Genomic DNA, 20,851 nt, shown 5'->3' with positions numbered 1-20,851 from the left:
TCATAAGGGTTGTAGGATCTGTCATGCAAAAAATTCTTATAAACATGCTAGAAAATACTATGGTGAATTAGTGGACAAGTGGAAGCAGCTTAGGTGATAAATATTGTGGGGAAGATCTGTTAAAACATAGGGTCCCAGGCCCCGTGGTGTAGCAGTTAAGTGCGCGCACTCCACCGAGGTGGCCTGAGTTCGGATCCCGGGCGTGCACCAAAGCACCACTTATCAGGCCGTGCTGTGGCGGTGTCTCACATAAAGTGGAGGAAGATGGGCACGGATGTGAGCCCAGGGCCAGTCTTCCTCAGCAAAAAGAGGAGGATTGGCATGGATGTTAGCTCAGGGCCGATCTTCCTCACACACACACAAAAAAAACATAAGGTCCCAGTCCTTCTCTTTAGGAGTCTCCACTAAAGAGACAGGGTTCACCTTCATTCCATATACCCCTGATTAAAATGGGCTTCTTACACCCTGGAGGTGTCGATGCAAATAACCAAAAACCATTCTATAGATAAGAGAGATAAGATGAAGTTTACTTGAGCCAGGCTGAGGACCATAATCTGGGAAGCCAGTCTCCACAAAGGAAGAAAGTGTTCTAGAGAAGCATGGTTTTCAGTACAGTTTTATATCTTTTTAGAACAAAGAACACACATCAAACACACCCAGGATACATATTCATTAAAGTTTCAAAGAGGTATTCAGTTGCAAATTAGCAGGTCAACATGACCCTGATGTCTGACAAAGGGATCATATCTTCAGGAGTGCTGATACGGGTACTACCGATATGGGCAACACAGAGGGGAAGTATGCATTTTTATCTTCAAAGAGTGCATTCTTTTACTTTGAGATAATGTTTAATGCACTCTTTAATGGTTAAAGCAGAAGTAAAATATACGTTTGATAGGCCATAAATCAGGCTTCTTTAGTTCAAGCCAAATCAATTTTAAACCAGAATACCTACCCTATATACCTCAAAATTTGAAAATTTCTTTTCAGAAGATACATTTCAGGGACAGAAAGCCAACTGCCTAGTTATTCCCTTTGCTTCATAAGGGTAGCCCTCAATCTAGAGTTTTTTTTCCGAGCCGTTTTTCAAAGGACTCCCAGGAAGTGTTGGAATCTAGTTGTGTAATCTCCTTGATGAAGCAGAGTGTGATCTTTTGCTCATGCAGGCTGAGGTTTCTGAGGAGAAGCTGGAAACATTGTGGAAAAGGGCTTGCCCCTTTTGTGTATATGGAACATGAAGCGTTGTTGGAAATCCTAAAACTCAAAAGTACAGATCCAACCACTAAAATCCTATTTGTAGTTCATTTGGGGCATTAAAGCACCAAGTGAAGCTGGGTACCTGATGGTTACTGTAAATATTCAGTAATAAACGATTACCCAAGATGAAAAGAAGTTACTCTCGTTAATTTGTTTTCTTGTTTAACCCAAGAGGTGACGCAAGGCTCACAAGGATTTATGAGCTTGTTTTGCAGAGTAAAAAGAACGCCTTCAAGGAAGTTACCATGACCAGATAATCAGCCCCCAGCTGCCACTGATGCCCAGAAGTCTGATTGCCCAAGGGCTTATTTGGAGTGAAAGAAACACAGATTTCACCTTTGTTTCTCTGGAACTCCTCCTACCAAGCCCCTTAGTTCTATAAAACCCCCTGCTTTCTTCTTTTGTTAAGGCCAATTTGAGAGAACCCATCCTCCTGCCTTCCCATTTTGGCCAATTCAAATAAACCTTTCTCCACCTCCAAACACAGTGATTGGCTTACTGTGTGTTTTGAGATGAAGAGGTTCCGTATCACAAGTATCATCAGTTCACGCAGCAACTAAAGGGAAGCTTCGCATTATTCTAGGACCACAAAACACTTTATGCTTTGTATAATCATTCAGTAAATTAGACCTATTACTCCAGAAATATCCTATTAGATCCCATTCTGAACTCTATGTTCTTGGGCAATTTCATTGCTAATACAGAATTGTTGTGGCATTCTCAGGATTCCAAGAGGTTGAGACGACTTGGGTAATCTAGTCCGGGGCTTGCTTGCCAGTTAGCACGCTGGGATAGGCCGGCCATTCACAGATTTCACTAACGTGGACAAGGCGAGCGAGTTCTGGCTCTGGATGCTGCAGCTTCTCTTCTGAACAGCGACAGGACGAGCCAACCCTCGCCCAAAATCCTGAGGAAGACCGTTGGTCTTCATCTCCCTTACTCCGTTTTCCCCTTCCCCTAACCTAGATTTCAGTCAGTGGGAAAACTTTGGCATAATGCGGTTCTCACTGAGATTGTGTTTATCATAGAGAAACGTTTCCTCTTCCTTTGCCCGGGATCATAATTTCCTATAGACAGGGAGCTTGAAAGCCCTATTTCCTTTGGAATTAATATTAAGGGGGGAAAAATCAAGGTTAAAAAACAAAACCAAACGCAGAGTTCCTCGTCGGAGGAAGGGTGGGTGGGGTCAGGACGGTCTGGCGTCGCCCTGGGCTCCGGACGTCCCCTCCCTGCACCAGGCCCAGGCCCAGGCCCAGCGCGCCCCGGTCTGGCCGGGTGGGAGCGGCCCAGGGTCCCCTCCGGCCGAGGCCCGCCCCTCCGCCCGCGCCGCAGCCGAGGTCGCGGGGCGGGCAGCGAGGCGTGGGGCCGCCGGCCCGGCCTGCAGGGGGCGCTGCGGCGGCGGGCGAGGCCCGCGTGCGGGGCCCGACCCGGGGAGAGCGCGGCGCGGGCCGGGGCGCGGGGCAGCGCCGGGAGGGCACGCGGGGCCGGCGCCCGCGGCGGCCGAGCGGGGCTCCGCGAGGGGCGCGGGCACCTGAGACGCGGCCCCGGGCGGCTCCCTCGGTGGCGCGGCCGCGCTCCTTCCTCTTCCTCTCGCCGCCCGGCCCCGCCTTCCCTTCCTCCGCCCACCTCCCGAAGCCGAGCCGCCGCCGCCGCAGCGCCGTCATGTCGGCCCCCGCCGGCTCCCCGCGTCCGGCCGCCAGCGCCCGCATCCCGCCCCGGCTCGGCGGAGCCGCCGCCTCAGGAGCCGCGGCGCCCGCGGGCCCGGGCCCGACGCCGCCCCAGCAGAACGGTGAGGCGGGCGGGGCGCGGCCTAGCGGGCGGGCGGCCTGCGGGGCCGGGGCGGCCGGGCCGGGTGGGGGCGGAGGGCTGAGGGCTGAGGGCTGGGGGCTGAGGGCTGAGGGCGCCGGCGGGGGCCGCGGGGAGAGGGCGCCGGCGGAGCGGGGCCGGCGGGGCCTGAACGCGGCGGGCCGAGAGCGCGGGCGGTGGGCCCGGGCCGGTCCCCGGCACCCCGGGCGGGCGGGCGGGCTGTGAGCGGCCCCTTCCCGGGGACCCGGCGGGAGGCGAGGCCGCGGCGCGGGCGGGGGCCGGTGACCCGCCGGGCGGGGTCCGGGGCGACCGCTGGGCTTTCCGAGGCCCCGAGCGCGCCGCCTCCCGGGGCCCGAAGTTGGTGCCCAAGTTTGCGGACGGGAGGGCGCCGGCGCGCACGCAGTGTAACCGGAACCCTGACCCAGTTCGGGCCGGACCTGCGGCGGCGGCGGCGGCGGCTCTCGCGCCTGGAGTTTGCCGGTGGTGTTGGCGAGGGAGCAGGTGTCAGACGGCTTTGAGCGAATGCCTGCATCTGGGGGTCCCCAGCTGCGCCTTCAGAAATGCGGACGAGGCCGGCCGGGGCCGCGGGGCGGCTCACCCCGGGCTGCGCTTCCCGGGCGCGGGGTCTCGGGCCCCGTGCTCGTGGGTGGGGGCCCTCTTTGTAGACGGGCAGTATGTCACATGAGAACCCCCGAGAGTGACCGAATACTTCAGGAAAGTGTGTCTGTCCTGTGTTCGTAAGAACAAAACTATGCTAGTACTCTTCCCGTGATGGTCGGACTGACCTGTGTTATCCAGTTTGTTAATGAAAATTTCCCGGACTTTATACATCAGTTCAGCCAACGTCTGGTTTTTAAAACTGGTGCTTTTCAAACATGAAGTTTATCGTTTATGCTAAGAGTCAGAGGTTGAATTTTTTCCTGAGTCTAAAGTGATGGCTTAGCCTTCCTGTCTTTCGGACCAGCCATGCTTGTCCATATTCCGTGCTTTCCTTCCGATGGTCAGCGTTGACTGTGGTGGGTTCTGAATATGTATTCCTGTCATCAGCAGACATAAGGATATTATTAGTGAGAGTTTTTGTCCTTGTAAACTTAATATGCATTCTTGTTTCTGTTTTGTTTTAAAACAGCTTCGTGTGTGAAGGAACTAGAACAGGATAATTTAGGAAAAGATCTCAAGTCTTGTAGAGTATTGTAACCCGTGTTTAACAGTGAGCCAAGTATTGGGTCTTTTCTTGTTTTCTGAGTATGCCTTGTCTTAGTGAACAATTTTTAAAGTGGCAAGTGTTTATCTTAGCCTTACAAATTTGGTGAATGCTCAAGGAATGCCAGGCTATCACTTGTAATCAGAATATTAAATCTGTAAGAACAAATCAGTTAATACATTTGTAAGCCAAATATAGATGATACTTGATTTCTACCATTTATAATCATAACTTACCTTGAACGCAATTGATTCATTTCAGCATTTGCCGCATGCTTACGGGGTGGCTATCAAGATTAGTAGATAAGATAGAATCCCTGCCTTTCTCCTAAATTGACCTGTGTTTTGGTGACATTAGAGTTGGTTGTGACCTTGAGGGATTTGAGGGGTAGGGGTGGGAGGACAAGGCTTTCTTGATAGCAAGAACAAAAGTGTCAGAATTTAGAAACTGAGCAGTCAAGAGGCCAAAAGGGTGCTGGGTGGTAGAGGAAACCCAAGATGTTGAAGCAGAAAGGAGTACTTCCAAGGGGCCGGGTTGCAGAAGGGCCTTAACTGTCATGCTAAGGAATTTGGAAATTAAAATAAAGAACAAGGGTCAATTTCTTCCTTTGTTTTTGTGGAAGGAAGTAGTTTAAATAGAGAAGTAGCAAGAACAAATCTGTTTTTGTTTTATTTGCCAATCTTAGAAGAAAATAATGTTTGCTACACGGGTTGGCCTTTGTAGATAACGATTAAGCAGTCGTGGGGATTTGTGATTTACTCTTCAGCCCTACGTAAATTAGTTTGCCTTTTACTGTATCTCTATGGAACTCCAGACATGGTGAGAAGAAATAGGTCAGAAGCGGGAGTCGGAAACATCACAGAAGACAGAATTGTAAAACTAGAATGGTACCTAGAGATCACTTACTTCAGTGGTTATCAAATTTTTAAAAAACAGATTTGTTTTCCCAAAGGAAATTTTGTATAGAGCCCTGATAGAGAAATCAGAAAAAGCAGAGCTGTTGTGGTTAAGTAGAGGTGGAGGTCTGGGTGCTTTTGGAACGCAGTCTGAAAAACACGTAGTCCACTTCCCTAATTTAACAGATGAAATCAGGGGCCCGAAAGGTTATGTTTTTCAGCAATTCTTGTGTAAGCTTAGTGAGGTAACAGTTTTGTCTGTCTCTTGTTCTCTACTGTACATTCAAGGCCTGGAAGTTCTAAGTATTCATTAAATATTTGTTAAATGAAGTGTCATTTGGTCTTCCTAGTGCCAAGTCCAGATCTCTTCCTATTAACAGACTCTGAGAAGTTTCTTTTTAGAAATTTGGAAAGGGTAGGGAACAGAGAGGCAGAAAACTGAGACTTCGTTATCACTTTTACTTTCTAGGTTTAATTGCTAACATGCTTTTCCCCACTTACTTGAAGATACAACTTGACTTCGAGTCTGTGAAATATTTCTCTTAAACTTCCTTCTTTGGAGTTGTATTTCTATACTTCAGTTTTTCATTGAGCAGCATATGGGCTTTTAGAATTATTTGTATTTCTATATGAAGTATTAGTTGAATATTTTTCAGCTGTTACTCTGCCTTTTGAGAGTCCTTCTGAGCTGAGTCCTCAAACAAGGAAAGATTGAGTGAAATAATATCCTGGTAATGATGGCATGACTCCAAAATTTTTCCCAATTGACTTAAATTGAAAGGGGTCTTTTTTGGGAGGAGTGGGCACCCAGATTTAACAATAAACCACTGCTTTTTAATTCTACTTGTAGGAAGCAAATGGTGCTCATTTTCAAATGAAAATGTGTTTCTTCCTTCCATTTACCTTTTACAAGAGTGATACTCCTGGCAGTTTTATCATTTTAATTGTCAATAATGCAAGAAAGATGAGACAGTAATGGGAATTAGAATTCATTATGGAAGATATAAATAAACATACCATTCACCCAGCAGTACTCTCTGGTCGGTTACAAGAAACCCTTCAGCTTTGAGAGCACACGTAAAATTTAAAATGATAGAAATTTCCCTAGTGTGTCTGCAGTAGGTTCCTTTTCATCAGAGCAGCATCTGTGTCTTGGATTTCTAGTCGTCCTTTTTACCTAATCAGAAGCATCAGGTCCTCTCATGAAGATATTGCCATGGTATAATGTAAGTATCTGGGTGCGTAGTTTCCTTCTAAGCTGATTCATACATATCTTAAGAATCTTTTAAAAAATTTCCTCCTTATATAACCTAGTGTCATTTATCTGGGTTTAATTTTTATTTTTTGTTGCTATGTGTGTTACTTTAGTTATTTGCACTGTCTTTTCTCACTCCCCCTCAGGTTTCTGAGATTGTATTTGTAATAATTTTTGTAAACCACGTTCATTGCCGCTGATCTTAGTGTTTCAGCTAACTTCATCTTTCTAATTCATCTGTAAACCCTGAAGTATTAGATGCTAAAGATATTGAAATAGAACAGATTTTGAGCCAATCTTTGGTAGACTTTCCTAGAAATGAGGGCATCTTCCCCTCAGCACTGCGTGTTAGATGATGTTATATTCAGCTCTGGGGAAGCCACTGTTTCCAGTAGGCTGAGCAGACTCAGAGTTGTCAGAAGGTGTGGGCTAGTGAAAAGGGTTTTGTGGAGAAAATGAACATCTCTGAGCCTCCGGGAGTAATAATACCTTCTTCGTAGGGTTGTTGAGAGGATTACATTAAATGAGGTACTATTTTTAAAGTATCTGGTGCTTAGCAGAATGAGAGTCCCCTTCATGCCGTTTCCGTCAGAACACCAGGATAAGAATTCTTGGGATGGCAGAGACCGTGTGAGTTTTCTTCATCATATTCCCAGTGCAGTAGGCACTCAGTTGAGTAAGTGAACTTGGCTTCATATTTGTAATTGCTTTTCAAGACTGGCCACTGAAAGGATTTGTATAGGGCCAGCTCTCCCTACTCCTTTCTTGTATTTAAGGCTCAATCACTACTGTAGTCTTTTTAGTATTTTCTTACACTCCCACAGATCCATTCTTGGAAGGTCTCCTCTAACAGGCCATCCATCTCAGCTAGCTGGCCTGTGGGAAGGTGGGTTTAATTGGTTTTAAGTTTTCTAAACTTGTGTGTCGAAAGCTGCTCGTGCTAGGAACTGAGAAAAAGCAGGAGGATGCAGGGAGGGGAGGGGGAGGAGTCAAATGCCTGGCCCAGCGGGTGGCCAAGTCTTAACGCGCTTATTTTCCTGGTATTTCTGAGAAACAGGTATTGTGAAATGAGCTTTGGATCCTGCAGTGCCTGGCTTCTTCACTACTTACCAACGATTTGAATTTGTGTGAATTAGTGAGCTTTCATGTCCCTGTTTGTTGGTTTATCAAATTGCAGGATTATTGTGACAATTATAGAGATTAACACAGAGAGAAGCAAGTACCTGGCCTGTAGTGGGTTCTCAGCCAATACTGGTTTTCCTTTGGTGCCTTCTCTCTTTGAACTCACTATCATGGCATCTAAAGAGGACGGCTGATGGAGTGGCAGGAGTAACCTCTACTTAATGCAGTGAGATTTCATCCACGTGGTGGCCCAGGCTGTGTCTAGGCTCTGTTTGCCCCCAATGACTGTGACAGTTACGTTTGTAGCTAGTAGCCTTCCATTAGAAAGAATAATCCAGGATATCCAGATGTGATTGGGACTCCCCATTTTTTAAATCACTAGGGTTTCTAGTTGCAGATTTCTTTAGGGGGCTGTGTATATACATATTTTTTATACACATTAAAAACATCTATATTTTAGCAATATTATTGATAGTTTATTGGCAGGGATAGGCTATTCAGAATATTCAGTAGTCAGTACTGCGTGTACTGACCACTGAATGGATACCAGCCTTGACACTAGAGCAGGATTCTATAAGCCTGTAATGAACCAGGCATTAGTCCTTTAGTTGCTGGATCATGAGGAAGTCTGGGGGTCGGGGGCTAAGGAGCAGCATGGTGGGCTGTAACAGGGAAGCAGAGTCAGGGCTGTGACTACTCACCAACTGGTTCAGGAGTATTTTAATCAAAGATGATTGTTAAAATGCATACTAGCTGAATATCGACCTACTTCTTGGTAGTTCAGTGATGAATGAATTTTTTAGATCTGATTCTGTCTCTCCAAGTTAGTATGAATGTATCTCAGTAGGATAGAGGGACTTGTACTTTGCTGGCCTTGATGTTCTTTTTAAGACAATGAGAACTTTTAATCTTGGTCAGATCATGAAGGGCCTTTACATTAGTTTTTCTTTGCTGCTGTAACACATTACCACAAATTGGTGGCTTAAAACAACATGAATTCATCATCTGTAGGTTAGAAGTGTAACTGGGCTAAATCAAGATGTCGGTAAGGGCTGCATTTCCTTCTAGAAGCTCTAGGAGAGAATCCATTTCTTTTGCCTTTTCCAGCTTCTAGAGGCTGCCCACACTCCTTGGCTCAGGGCCCATGCTTTCCATCTTCAAAGCCAGCAGCATTGCATCTCTCTAAGGAGTCTTCTGTGGTCACATCTCCCTCTTCTACTTTTAAGGACTCTTGTGGTTACATTGAGTTCACTGGATTATCAAGGCTTAACAACCCTAATGCTGTCTGCAACTTTAACTCTGTTTTGCCATGTAACCTAACATATGCACAAGTTCCAGGGATTAGGACATGGACATATGGGGTGGAAGAGGGATTATTCTGCCTTCCACTGTCTTATAGGCCATGTTAAAGAATTTGGATTTTTTCTTTATGGCAAGAGAAACCATTAGAAAGCTTTAAACAAGGAAGTAACAGTCAGATGTGCTTTTTAGGAAAATCACTGTGGCTATGTCTGGTGTAGACATTTGTCTAAAAAATTGTGTCATACAATCACTTTAGTAGGTCATTTCCAGCCCTTTTTTCCGTTGATATTTTAAAAACTAGCTTTGCAGTAATTTTAGATTTGCAGAAATGATGTAAAGATGGTGCAGCAAACGCAATATCCTTCACTTAGCTTCCTCTCAAGTCTTACATCTTCCTAACATCTTACAAAACCATGGTACATTTATCAAAACAAGGAAATTGACATTGATGAAATACAATTAACTAAACTGCAGATTTTATTTATATTTCACCAGTTTTCCACTCATTTTTTGTGTGTGTTCCTGGGTCCAATCCAGGATATCATGTTGCATTTAGTTGTTGTGTCTCCATAGTCTCCTCTGGTGGGTGATGGTTTGTCTCTTTTGTTTTTTAGGACGTTGACAGTACTGGTTAGTTATTTTGCAGCCAGTTCCTCACTTCGGGTTTCTCTTGATTAAACTGGGGTTGTGAATCTTTAGGAGAAATACCACAGAGGTGAAGTGCCCTTCTGGTGGTGTCAGGGGTTACGTGATAGCCGCTTGTTTTGTTACTGGTCGTGGTAACCTTGGGCACTTGATTGAGGGGATGTCTCAGCTTCGGCTGCTGTAACAAAATACCGTGGACTGAGTGGTTTGAACCACAGACATTTATTTTCTCACAGTTTTGGAGGCTGGAAGTCCAAGATCAGGGTGCCAGCATGATTGGGTTCTGGTGAGAACCCTTTTCCTGGCTTGCAGATGACCACTTTCTTGCTGTGTTTCCTCCTCTTATAAGGATACTAATTCCATCATGAGGGTCCCACCCTCGTGACCTGATCTAAACCTGATTACCTCCCAGTGGCCCCACCTCTTAATACCATCGAACAGGGGGTTATGGCTTCAACATACGAATTTTGGGGGGACACATTCAGTCCATAATGGGCTGCCAGGTTCCTCCACTGTAAAATTATTAAAACTTTTCCTACTCCATTTAGGAGGAGCTCACTTAACTCCAGCCTGCATTCAACAGAAAGGAAATTAAGCACCACCTTCTGGAGTGAGATTTATCAAAAAATTTGTGGACATGTCTTTTTTTTTTTTTTTAAAGCCTTTTCTTTTTTTTTTAAATTTATTTATTTATTTTTCCCCCAAAGCCCCAGTAGATAGTTGTATGCCACAGCTGCACATCCTTCTAGTTGCTGTATGTGGGACGCGGCCTCAGCACGGCCGGAGAAGTGGTGCGTCGGTGCGCACCCGGGATCCGAACCCGGGGCTCCAGCAGCGGAGCACACGCACTTAACCGCTAAGCCACGGGGCCGGCCCCGGCATGTCTTAAAATCACCACAGTAATTAATAAATGTTCTTAGGGAGATACTTTGAAGTAACTATCCTGTTTCTCCTTAAAATTTCACCTCCACTATTAGCATTCCTCAGTGGCTCTCTCCTGCAGTAATGCTTACTATGGAATTCTAATAGTGATTTTTCTTTTTTCCTTATTCCTTCTACATTTATTATTTGGAATTTTTCTGTAAGGAAGACTTGCCCCTTTTCTCCTATTTTAAAATTTATTCGATCGTTTCTTTATATCATTATGGACTCAAGAATATTTATTTTATTCTTTGGATTATAATCCAATACTATTTATATCTGTTGCTCAAATTGTTACAGCTTTGGGGGCCGGCCCTGTGGCTTAGCGGTTCGGATCCCGGGCACGCACCGACTCCCCGCTTCTCTGGCCACGCTGAGGCCGCGTCCCACATACAGCAACTAGAAGGATGTGCAGCTATGACATACGACTATCTACTGGGGCTTTGGGGGTGTGGGAATTGTTACAGCTTTGGCCATTGGGAGCTCTTTCAGGGTGGCTCCTGTATCCCTTTGCCCTCATCATTTTGTTGTTTGAGCACATCCTTACTTTCTGGCACTACAGGATACGCCGTGTTTTTCTTGCCCTACCCTAGCAGTAGAATCAGCCCTTTGTCCAAGGCACCCTGGTTCGTTTTGTTGGGGCATGGTATTTAGAAACCAAAACTGGGCCCTGGATGTGCTCATTACTCCTGGGGTGTCACTGCTTCTAGGCTCTCTTAGGGGACAGAGCTAGGAGATATATACAAACCCGTATATGGAAATATCTGTAATTATCTCTGTTGTCTATCCATCTGTATATATATATTACCTAAACATCCTTCAGTTAGGTTATCATACATTCGTAATATAGTTAGACTGACTTGTTGCAGTCTGCATTCCATCCTAGATTTTCTCCGCATCTGGTTGATTTTTTACAAAAGTTTACATATAGTAAATTTGCATTCATTCTTGTAGTGTTCAGCTTCTTTGAGTTTTGACATATGTGGACAATCAAGTATCCACCACCACAGTACCGTATATAACAGTTCCATCACCATAAAAATGTCCTCATGTAGTCCCTTTGTAGTTAACACCTCTCCTCTCCACCAACCCTGGCAGCCATTGCTCTGTTTTCCATCTCTGTCGTTCTGCCTTTTCCAGTATGACAATGTCATATAAATGGAACCATAAAATATGTAGTCTTTTGGGTCTGGTTTCTTTCACTTAGCTACATTCATCCATGCTGTTGCATGAATCAGTCGTCTGTTCCCTTTTATTGCTATGGAGTATTCTATTGTAGGTTTGTACCAGGATTGTTTATCCATTCCTCTGCTGTTGAATATCTTGGTTGTTTCCAGTTTTTAGTGATTGTGAATAAAGCTGCTATAAACGTTCATGTACTGGTTTTTGTGTGAACACAATTTCAGCTCTCTTAGGTAAATATGTAGGAATGAAACTGCTGGGTCAAATGGTAAGTGTATATTTAACTTTACAAGAAACTATCAAACTGTTTTCCAAGGTGGCTGTACTATTTTGCGTCCTCCAACAATGAATGAGAATTTCTGTTGCACCATATCTTTGCCAACATTTAATATTTCAGTTGTTTTGTTTTAGTCATTCTAATGGGTGTACAGAGATATCTCATTGGGATTTTATTTTTTTATTTTTTTTGTGAGGAACATTGGCTAACATCTGTGCCCATCTTCCTCTATTTTGTATGTAGGATGCTGCCACAGCATGGCTTGATGAGCCGGTGTGTACGTCCATGCCTGGTATCTGAACCCATGAACCCTGGGCCACTAAAGCTGAGCATGTGAACTTAACTACTATGCCACCAGGCTGGTCCCCCTCATTGGGGTTTTAATTGCATTTTCCTAAATGACTAATGATGAGCATCTTTGCATATGTTTATTTGCCATCCATATATCTTCTTTAGTGATTATCTTTTCAAATTTTTCACCAATTTTTGGTTGGGTTGTCTGTTTTCTTACTGTTGAGTTTTAAGAGTTCTTAATATATTCTGGATACAAGTCCTTTGTTGGGCATGTGAAATGCAAATATTTTCTCGTAGTCTGTGGCTTGTCTTTTCATTCTCTTAGTGCTTTTTGCAGACCAAAAAACTTTTCAATTTGATAAAGTCCACTTTATCAGTGTTTTCTGTTAGTGATCATGCTTTTAGTGTCATAGGTAAGAACTTATTGTCCAACGCATATTCACCTAAATATTCTTCTATATTTTCTCCTAGAAATTTTTTAATTTTACATTTTACATTTAGATCTATGATTCATTTTGACTTAATTTTTGTTTAAGGTCTTAGATATGTGTTGAGGTTAATTTTTTTTGCTTATGGACTATTCCAGCACTGTTGGTTGGAAAGACTGTCTTTCCTCCATTGAATTGCCTTGCACGTTTGTCAAAAGTCAGTTGACTATATTTTTGTGGGTCTATTTCTAGACTCTCTATTATTTTCTATGAGTCTGTCCTTTCACCTGTACCACACTTTCTTGATTATTTTAGCATATAAGGTAAGTCTTGAAATTGGGTCATGTGAGTTCTCCAACTGTTCTTTTTCAAAAATTTTTTTTTGTTTTTTTCCTATTTTAGTACCTTTGCCTTTCCATAGAAATTTTAGAATCAGCTTGTTGATATCTATAAAAAAGCCTGCTGGTATTTTTATTGGGATTGCATTGAACCTAAAGATCAAAATTGAGATATTGTACCTCTTAATATGGAATCTTCCAGTTCACAGACACAGCATATCATTCGTTTACTGAAAGCCTTGATTTCTTTCATCAGTGTTTTGTAGTTTTCTGCATGTAGATCCTTCATGTATTTTGTTAGATTTATATTTTAAGTACTTTCTTGTGTGCTATTATAAATAATATTGGTTTTTAAAAATTTTAAATCCCATGTGTTCATTACTGGTCTTTGTTTGTTTGTGAGGAAGATCAGCCCTGAGCTACATCTGATGCCAATCCTCTTTTTTTTTTTTTTTTTTTTGCTGAGGAAGATTGGCCCTGAGCTAACATCCGTGCCCATCTCCCTCTACTTTATATGGGACGCAACCATAGCATGGCTTAACAAGCAGTGCGTCGGTGCGCACCCAAGATCCGAACCCGTGAACCCTGGGCCCCCAAAGCAGAGTGTGTGCACTTGGGCCTGCACCACCGGGCTGGCCCCATTAGTGATCTTTGGAAGTACGAGTGACTCTTGTATATTGACCTAGCATTTTGTGACTCTGATAAACTCACTTACTAGTTCCAGGCAATTTTTTTTGTAGATTCTTTGGGATTGTCTACACAATCATGTCATTCTGTAAATAAAGACAGTTTTATTTCTTTCTTTCGAATCTGTATGCCGTTTCTTTCTTTTTCTTGCCTTGTTTAAGTAGCTACCTAGTACATCTTGAACATTGTTGAATGGGAGTGGCTTATTATTATTATTATTATTTTTTACTGTGAGTGCATTGTAGTGAAGAATATGGTAACTACTAGTGTTGCTTGGTGCCACTGCTTCAATTTGTGCCACAGGGCCAGCATGTTACCCGTTATTGCTTTTGTACCGTTAGTACAAATGTCAACACGGTGAAGAAGGCAAATATCATTTAAGTAGTGTTATGAAAATAATTTTTACCTACGGATCCCCCAGAGTCTCTGGTACTGCCAGGGTTCTGTGTACTGCGCTTTGAGAACTGCTGTTCTCAAACAAGTAAAATCAATTTTAACTTGTCCAATTATCCTAATATATACAAAGTATTATTTTAACATGTGTTCAGTATTTAAAAATTGCTGAGATATTTTCCTTTTTTATACTATTTTTCCAAAATCCATTGTGTATTTTATACTTACAGCACTTCTCAATTCAGGTTAGCTATATTTCAAGTGCTCAATAGCCACATGTGGCTGGTGGCTACCATATTGGATAGTGCAGGTCTCCTACACTATCCAACAACTGTGATTCCAGTTATTTTTGTCTCTCTCGATAGACCCAATTTTCAGCCCTTGGTTGTTTTTTTTCTTTCATTCTTTTCTAGTGTACCTGTATCAGTTTTTTCTGTATTTCACTTAAGCTTTACAGCTCTCAAATATTGTATTCTAGGAAGGAACTATTTTTCTAATAGAGTAGGACAACGTAGTGCATTATGTACATATATACACGTTTACCTTATTTTAAAAATAACATTTTCTTTTGTAATAATTATTGAAACTGTTATGTCTAGACTTTTGAGAATATAATGCAGTTTTATGTTAAGTAAAGATGGATGGGGGCCGGCCCTGTGGCTTGGTGGTTAAGTGCGCGCGCTGCAATGCTGGTGGCCCGGGTTCGGATCCCGGGTGCGCATTGAGGCACCACTTCTCCGTCCATCCTGAGGCCGAGTCCCACATACAGCAACTAGAAGGATGTGCAGCTGTGACATACAACTATCTACTGGGGCTTTGGGGGGAAAAAATAAAATAAATAAAATCTTTAAAAAAAAAAAAAAAAAGATGGATGTATTTCAGTTTTAGGATCTGGATTCTGAATTTTTTTAAATAGTAGTTAGTTGCTGTTCCAGTTGCTATTACTACATAAGAAATTACTCCAAAACTTAGTGGTTTAAAACAACCATTTTATTATGCTCAGAGATTCTGCTGATTAGGAATTTGGACAGGGCACAGCAGAGATGGCTTTGCTCTTTGATGTCTAGGGCCTCAGCTGGGAAGATTCAAAGGTGATTTGATGGCTGGAGGTTAGAATGATCTGGAAGGCTCATTTATTCACACATCTAGCACCTGGGCTAGAATGACTCGAAGGCTCAGACTTCAAACCAGAGTGCCCACACGTGACCTCTCCACGTGGTTTGGCTTCCTCAGACTATGGCAGCTGTGGTGTAATGGGACTTATGTGGCTGTTTAGGAACCCACATGCAAATGTTCTGTCCAACAGTGCAGCAGTGAATTGTCTGTGACCAAGCCTGGGAAGTCACACAGTTTTTCTTGTGCTGTTCTTTATTGGTGGAAGCTGTTACAAGCCTGCTTTAGATTCAAGGGGACTAGACAAACCCCACCCCTTAATCAGCAGAGTATCAAAGAATTTGGGGACCATTTTTAAAACTGCCACAGTCACTGTGGGAATTATAGGAAATACAGGCAAATGAAAATGCTAATACTAATAAAATTCCCATAATTTACTCTATAGACTGTGTTAAAAAGAGTATGAGTATATGTGAACTATTTATTTGTAATATCTGCTAGGCTCAGTTTTTAGTATATGCTGAAGAAATAAAACTTCGATATTAGTTTTGGTATTATACCCTAAGAGAAAGTTAGGAGAGTTATCTAATACATTTTAAAGTTGAAGAAAAGAAAAAGCTTGCTTTGTTAGGTCACAGTAAGACAAAATTTTTAAAAATATTTTGCTTGTCCTAGATATCTTTTTCTTTCCATTTAAACTGATCCTTGTGTTTGCTTTTTTTTTTAGTGCAGGCTTGTAAAAATTGATTTAAAATATTTGAAAAAAAAATTCTGCTTTCAAAGGAGTCTTGATTCACTTATTATTTTGATTAAATTATTTTCAGATGCTTTTTTTTGTGCATTTGGAACATTTAGATCTTGATATAGAGTAAGGAATGGTAAGCATCGACGTATAATTAGCTATTCCCACCTTTCCATCCCCCTGAAGTACGTACCTTTCTTTTCTTTGATGGACTGAGAAGTAAATAGGCTGCTTTGGTGGGTAATTCACTTCTGATAAATTTCAGTAGATACAACATTCCTGTTGATTTTAGAAGAATGACATTTGAGTAGCTTGGACATGATTATTTTCCTGTTTTCAGAAGATCATGTAGCAGATGAGCCAAATCAAACATTAAGTGGGTAGATATTTAAACAGATTTATGTAACTCTGACTTGGCTCTTCTGTTGATTGATAAACTTGTACCAGTGTAGGGTTTTCAGAGACTGTAGTGAAGAGTAGCAAATCCATTTTCTTATATATTTAAGTAAGTGAGGGAGGAGAATAGTTCACATTTTTTTGACATGTTAGTGGAAGATTCCTATTAGGCTTTTTCCCTTTTAAGTAAATAAATTCTTTCTGGTGAACTATGGCCTTGTAAAATATCCTGTAAGAAAAGTAAATTATACACTTAGGAAAACAGTGTTATGTGAATTTCAGTTGTGTGTGTACTCTTGGAGTTACAGAAGTGTGGATGTTACTTCTTCCTTACAGCTTGATTGTGTAAGTTATGTTGTGTCTGCCATAGAATATGTATTTACAGAACCAAGGATTAAGATTCCGCTGCAGTATTTAGTAGAAATTGAAAACAGAACAAGGAAATGTAAGCTTTATTCATACTTCTTTTATAAACAAATATTTTTATATTTTTATACATTATTATGGCACGGAATACGGTAGCAATTCTTTTGTGTCAGTGAACTTGAAACAGCTTGTGAATATTTTGGGGGGGGTTATCCTTTCATCTGAGATATGGCGCAGCTCTCTATTTCCTTCCACAAGAGAGGAAAATTAGATTCTAGTATAATGAAGTTTGGCCTTAGTTGGAACCAAGACTAGAATTCCATTGTTTGGGATAATTGACCATTTGCTGGGCTAAAGAACGCGAGCCAGATTTTGGTGTAGTAAGGGGCAGCAGATCATTGTTTGAAAGCATGGACTTGAGCCAGATTACATGATTCAGATCCCAGCCCTGTTACTCTCTAAGTATGTGACTGCATTAAAGGACCTAACTTCTGTGCCTCATTTATCTTATTTATAAAGTGGTTATAATGACATATTTACTTCAAGGGGCTGTGAAGAGGATTAAAGGAGTTGAATTACATAAAACATTTAGAACAGTAAGTGGCGCGTAGTGTAATATGTTTAATAATATTTAGACTGTTAATAAAATTAATATTAAGATTAATGTTAATTTTGGGGCTGGCCCCGTGGCTTAGCGGTTGGGTGCGCACTCTCCCCTACTGGCGGCCGGGGTTCGGATCCCGGGCGCGCACTGACGCACCGCTTGTCCGGCCATGCTGAGCTGGTGTCCCACGTACAGCAACTAGAAGGAGGTGCAACTACGACATACAACTATCTACTGGGGCTTTGGGGAGAAAAAGGGAAAAAAAAGGAGGAGGATTGGCAATAGATGTTAGCTCAGGGCCTGTCTTCCTCAGCAAAAAGAGGAGGATTGGCATGGGTGTTAGCTCAGGGCTGATCTTCCTCACACACACACAAAAAGATTAATGTTAATTTTAATGATATTAATAAATACATTCTAAAGGAATCAAAGATATAAATATATAAAAATGGAAGTATTAAAAGCTCTAGAAGAGGGGTCGGCCCTGTGGCTGAGCGGTTAAGTGCGCGCGCTCTGCTACTGGCAGCCCACGTTCAGATCCCGGGTGCAGCGACGCACCACTGTCCGGCCGTGCTGAGGTGGCGTCCCACATACAGCAACTAGCAGGATGTGCAACTATGACATACAACTATCTACTGGGGCTTTGGGGAGAAAAAGGGAGAAAAAAAAAAAACAGAGGAGGAGGATTGGCAATAGATGTTAGCTCAGGGCTGGTCTTCCTCAGCAAAAAGAGGAGGATTGGCATGGATGTTAGCTCAGGGCTGATCTTCCTCAAAAAAAAAAAAAAGCACTAGAAGAAAACATAGGTATATAGATTTATAATATTAGAATGAGGAAGGCTCTACTAAGTATGATTTAAAAATTTATCAAGCATAAAAATTTTTACTACATAATAATCGAGAAACTATAGCAAAAGACACCATGAGCAAAGTCAAAAGACAAACAGTAGCCTGGGGGAAAATATATGCAGCACATAATGATAACATAAGGTTAAATTTCTTAGTATACAAGAACGTTTCTAAATCAGTAAGGAGAGCACAACCCTGTGGGAAAAGGGCAAATAACAGAGGAAGACACCCAGATGCTAAGAAATATTTGAAAATATTCTCAGCATCACTCAAAATTAAGTCCTACAAACTGAAATGTTTCTCACTTATCAGACTGGCAAAGATTAAATGTTACTCAATGTTGGGAAGACGAGACATTCTTAAGCGTTATTGTTGGGAGGTATAAATTGATAGAACTTTTTGGAGAGATATTTGCCAATAATGGTCAATTTTCAAAGCACAAACCCTTTGAACCTTCAGTTTCACTTCTAGGAACTTATCCTACCAATTCATACCAATTCAATTATGTTTATGGGTGACCCCATAAACATAAGTTAGTTCACTCCCTGAAATAAATTTTCATCAATGGGGGTTTAGTAAATAATGTTACACCTCTACAGTGAAGTACTATACAGATTTTTTTAGAATAATGAAGATTTATTTATGCTAACACAGAAGGATATCCAGGATATAGTAAGTAAACAAAACAAATTGTAAAACTATAGTATGATCCTTACTTGAATGTTTAAAAAATATATATATGTTTATATATACATTATGTACACACACACACACACACATAGGTATACACAGGGTGCACATGAAACCATTAACTGTAGCTACGTCTGAGAAGTAGGATATCAGCTACTGGAGAGAGAAGGGGACTGTACTTTTCACTTTATATTCTTCATTGTTTGGATTTTTTTTTTACAATGGGTATATTGTTACTTTTATTGTTAAAAAAAAAACTAATAAGAAAGGCTAGAACTTCTTCAGTGCTGGACATATTAGTTATCTATTGCTGCATAACAAAATACCCCCAGACTTAGCAACCTAAAACAACGAATGTTTAGTCTCGTAGTTTCTGAGGGACATGAACTTGAGAGTAGCCTAGCTGGGTGGTTCTGGCTTAGGGTCTTAAGAGATTGTAGTCAAGCTGTCAGCCAGGGCTGTAATTATCTCAGGACTCTACTGAGGATGAAGGACCTGCTTCCGAGCTCACTCATGTGGTCGCTGGCAAGTCTCAGCTTCTCTTTGGCTGTTGGCCAGAGTTCAGTTCCTCTAAAGGCATGGGCTTCTCCACAGGGCTCTTCATAGCTTGGCAGCTTTGTTCTTCCACACTGAGTGAGTGAGCTAAGAGAGCCAGCGCCCAAGACTGGGCAGATCTTGGAAGTGATAGATCATTACCTCTGTTGTGTGCTGTTACACAGACCAGTCCTGGTACGTTGTGTGTGGGAGTGTGTGAATTCAAACACAAGAGTGTGAATACCACAAGGTGGAAATCATTGGGGGCCATTTTGGAGGCTGGCTGCCACAGTGGGTCTATAACAGTACGTATCTTTTGTAACAGTTTGGGATTATGGAGAAGTAAATTAACTAGAGCAACATTCAAATAGGAACTGTGCTTAAAAATTAGTTATCTCCTTACCAGTCCTTGTAAATATTTGCTTTTCTTTTTCAGGTCCAGCACAGAATCAAATGCAGGTTCCATCTGGATATGGACTGCATCCTCAAAACTATATTGCTCCCTCGGGACATTGTGCTCAAGGACCTGGGAAAATGACCTCATTGCCATTGGACAGCCAGTGTGGTGATTACTACTCTGGCCTCTATACGGTACCAACACAAAATGTGGTGACTCCTAACACAGCAAGCCAACATCCAGGAGCACAGCAGATGTATGGCAGGGTCCTTCCTGCCCCTCATGTTGTGGGATCCACGCTGGGGTCTTTCCCAGGTGCCGTCTCATCAGCATCCCATTTGCATACGAGTGCCTCTGTGAATCACTACAATAGTCCAGCCATGGACTCTGCCAACTCTTCTGTTGCCTCTCAGGGATTTCCCTCTACTTGTGGTCACTATGCTGTGTCAACCGTTTCTAATGCGTATCCTCGTGTCTCGTATCCCTCTCTCCCTGCTGGTGATCCATATGGGCAGCAAATGTTTACCTCACAGAGTGCTCTGCCTGTCAGGCCGATGAGAGATCATTCATTTTCTGGTCAGAATACAGCTGTCGGCCATCCACCACCGCTTCCACCTCCACCATCACAGCAGTACCACCAGCAGCAGAATCTTTCAGGGTACAGTACTCTCTCGTGGTCAGCTTCAGGCCTTCCGTCGGCTCAAGACAATCTCATCCGAAACCACACTGGCTCCCTGGCTACAGCGAACAGCAACCCAACAAATCCCGGTAGGTTGAAGGAAAGCTCACCAAAGCGTGGTTGAAAATCAGTGCATTTCCAATCTGGTTTTTATTTTCATGAAAGTTAAAGATGATGTTGCCTAATAGAAAAATTGCAAATCAGCTCACGTTTGCAATTTATTTGCTTTATTTATTGTGTGTTTTGCAGCATCTCCCTGAAACCTTTGCCTTCACCCGTTCACAGTTAGCCACCCAGCCACCTGCCTTGTATAGCCTGGTTCCTTGCCATGACTGAGATGTCAGTCAGTATTTATTGATATGTTCCATCCCTGTGCAATCGTTGTCTTTAATGTTAGAGACAGCGCAAGATGGAAGGGTCCATTTGGGGATATGCTTTGTTAGCTACTACTTTCTTTTTTATACTAGTTCAACCTTGG

General features: G+C 42.5%; 1 protein-coding gene across 1 annotated transcript in view; it reads left to right on the top strand.

Annotated features, from left to right (window-relative positions):
• The first annotated feature begins 716 nt into the window (after positions 1-716).
• Positions 717-20,851, top strand: part of SEC24B (SEC24 homolog B, COPII component) — an 89,430-nt gene continuing 69,295 nt past the window's right edge. The window contains exons 1-3 of the mRNA XM_087437212.1: positions 717-798; positions 2,414-3,046; positions 19,734-20,462. Coding sequence (XP_087293338.1) covers positions 717-798; positions 2,414-3,046; positions 19,734-20,462 — 1,444 coding nt within the window. The remainder of the gene's footprint in view (positions 799-2,413; positions 3,047-19,733; positions 20,463-20,851) is intronic.

This window comes from Ceratotherium simum, chromosome 12, assembly GCF_057802395.1.
Source record: "Ceratotherium simum simum isolate JZ-2026a chromosome 12, ASM5780239v1, whole genome shotgun sequence".
Taxonomy (NCBI): Eukaryota; Metazoa; Chordata; class Mammalia; order Perissodactyla; family Rhinocerotidae; genus Ceratotherium; species Ceratotherium simum.
The sequence above is the reverse complement of the archived record's forward strand: the minus strand, read 5'-3'. Positions and strand labels throughout refer to the sequence as shown.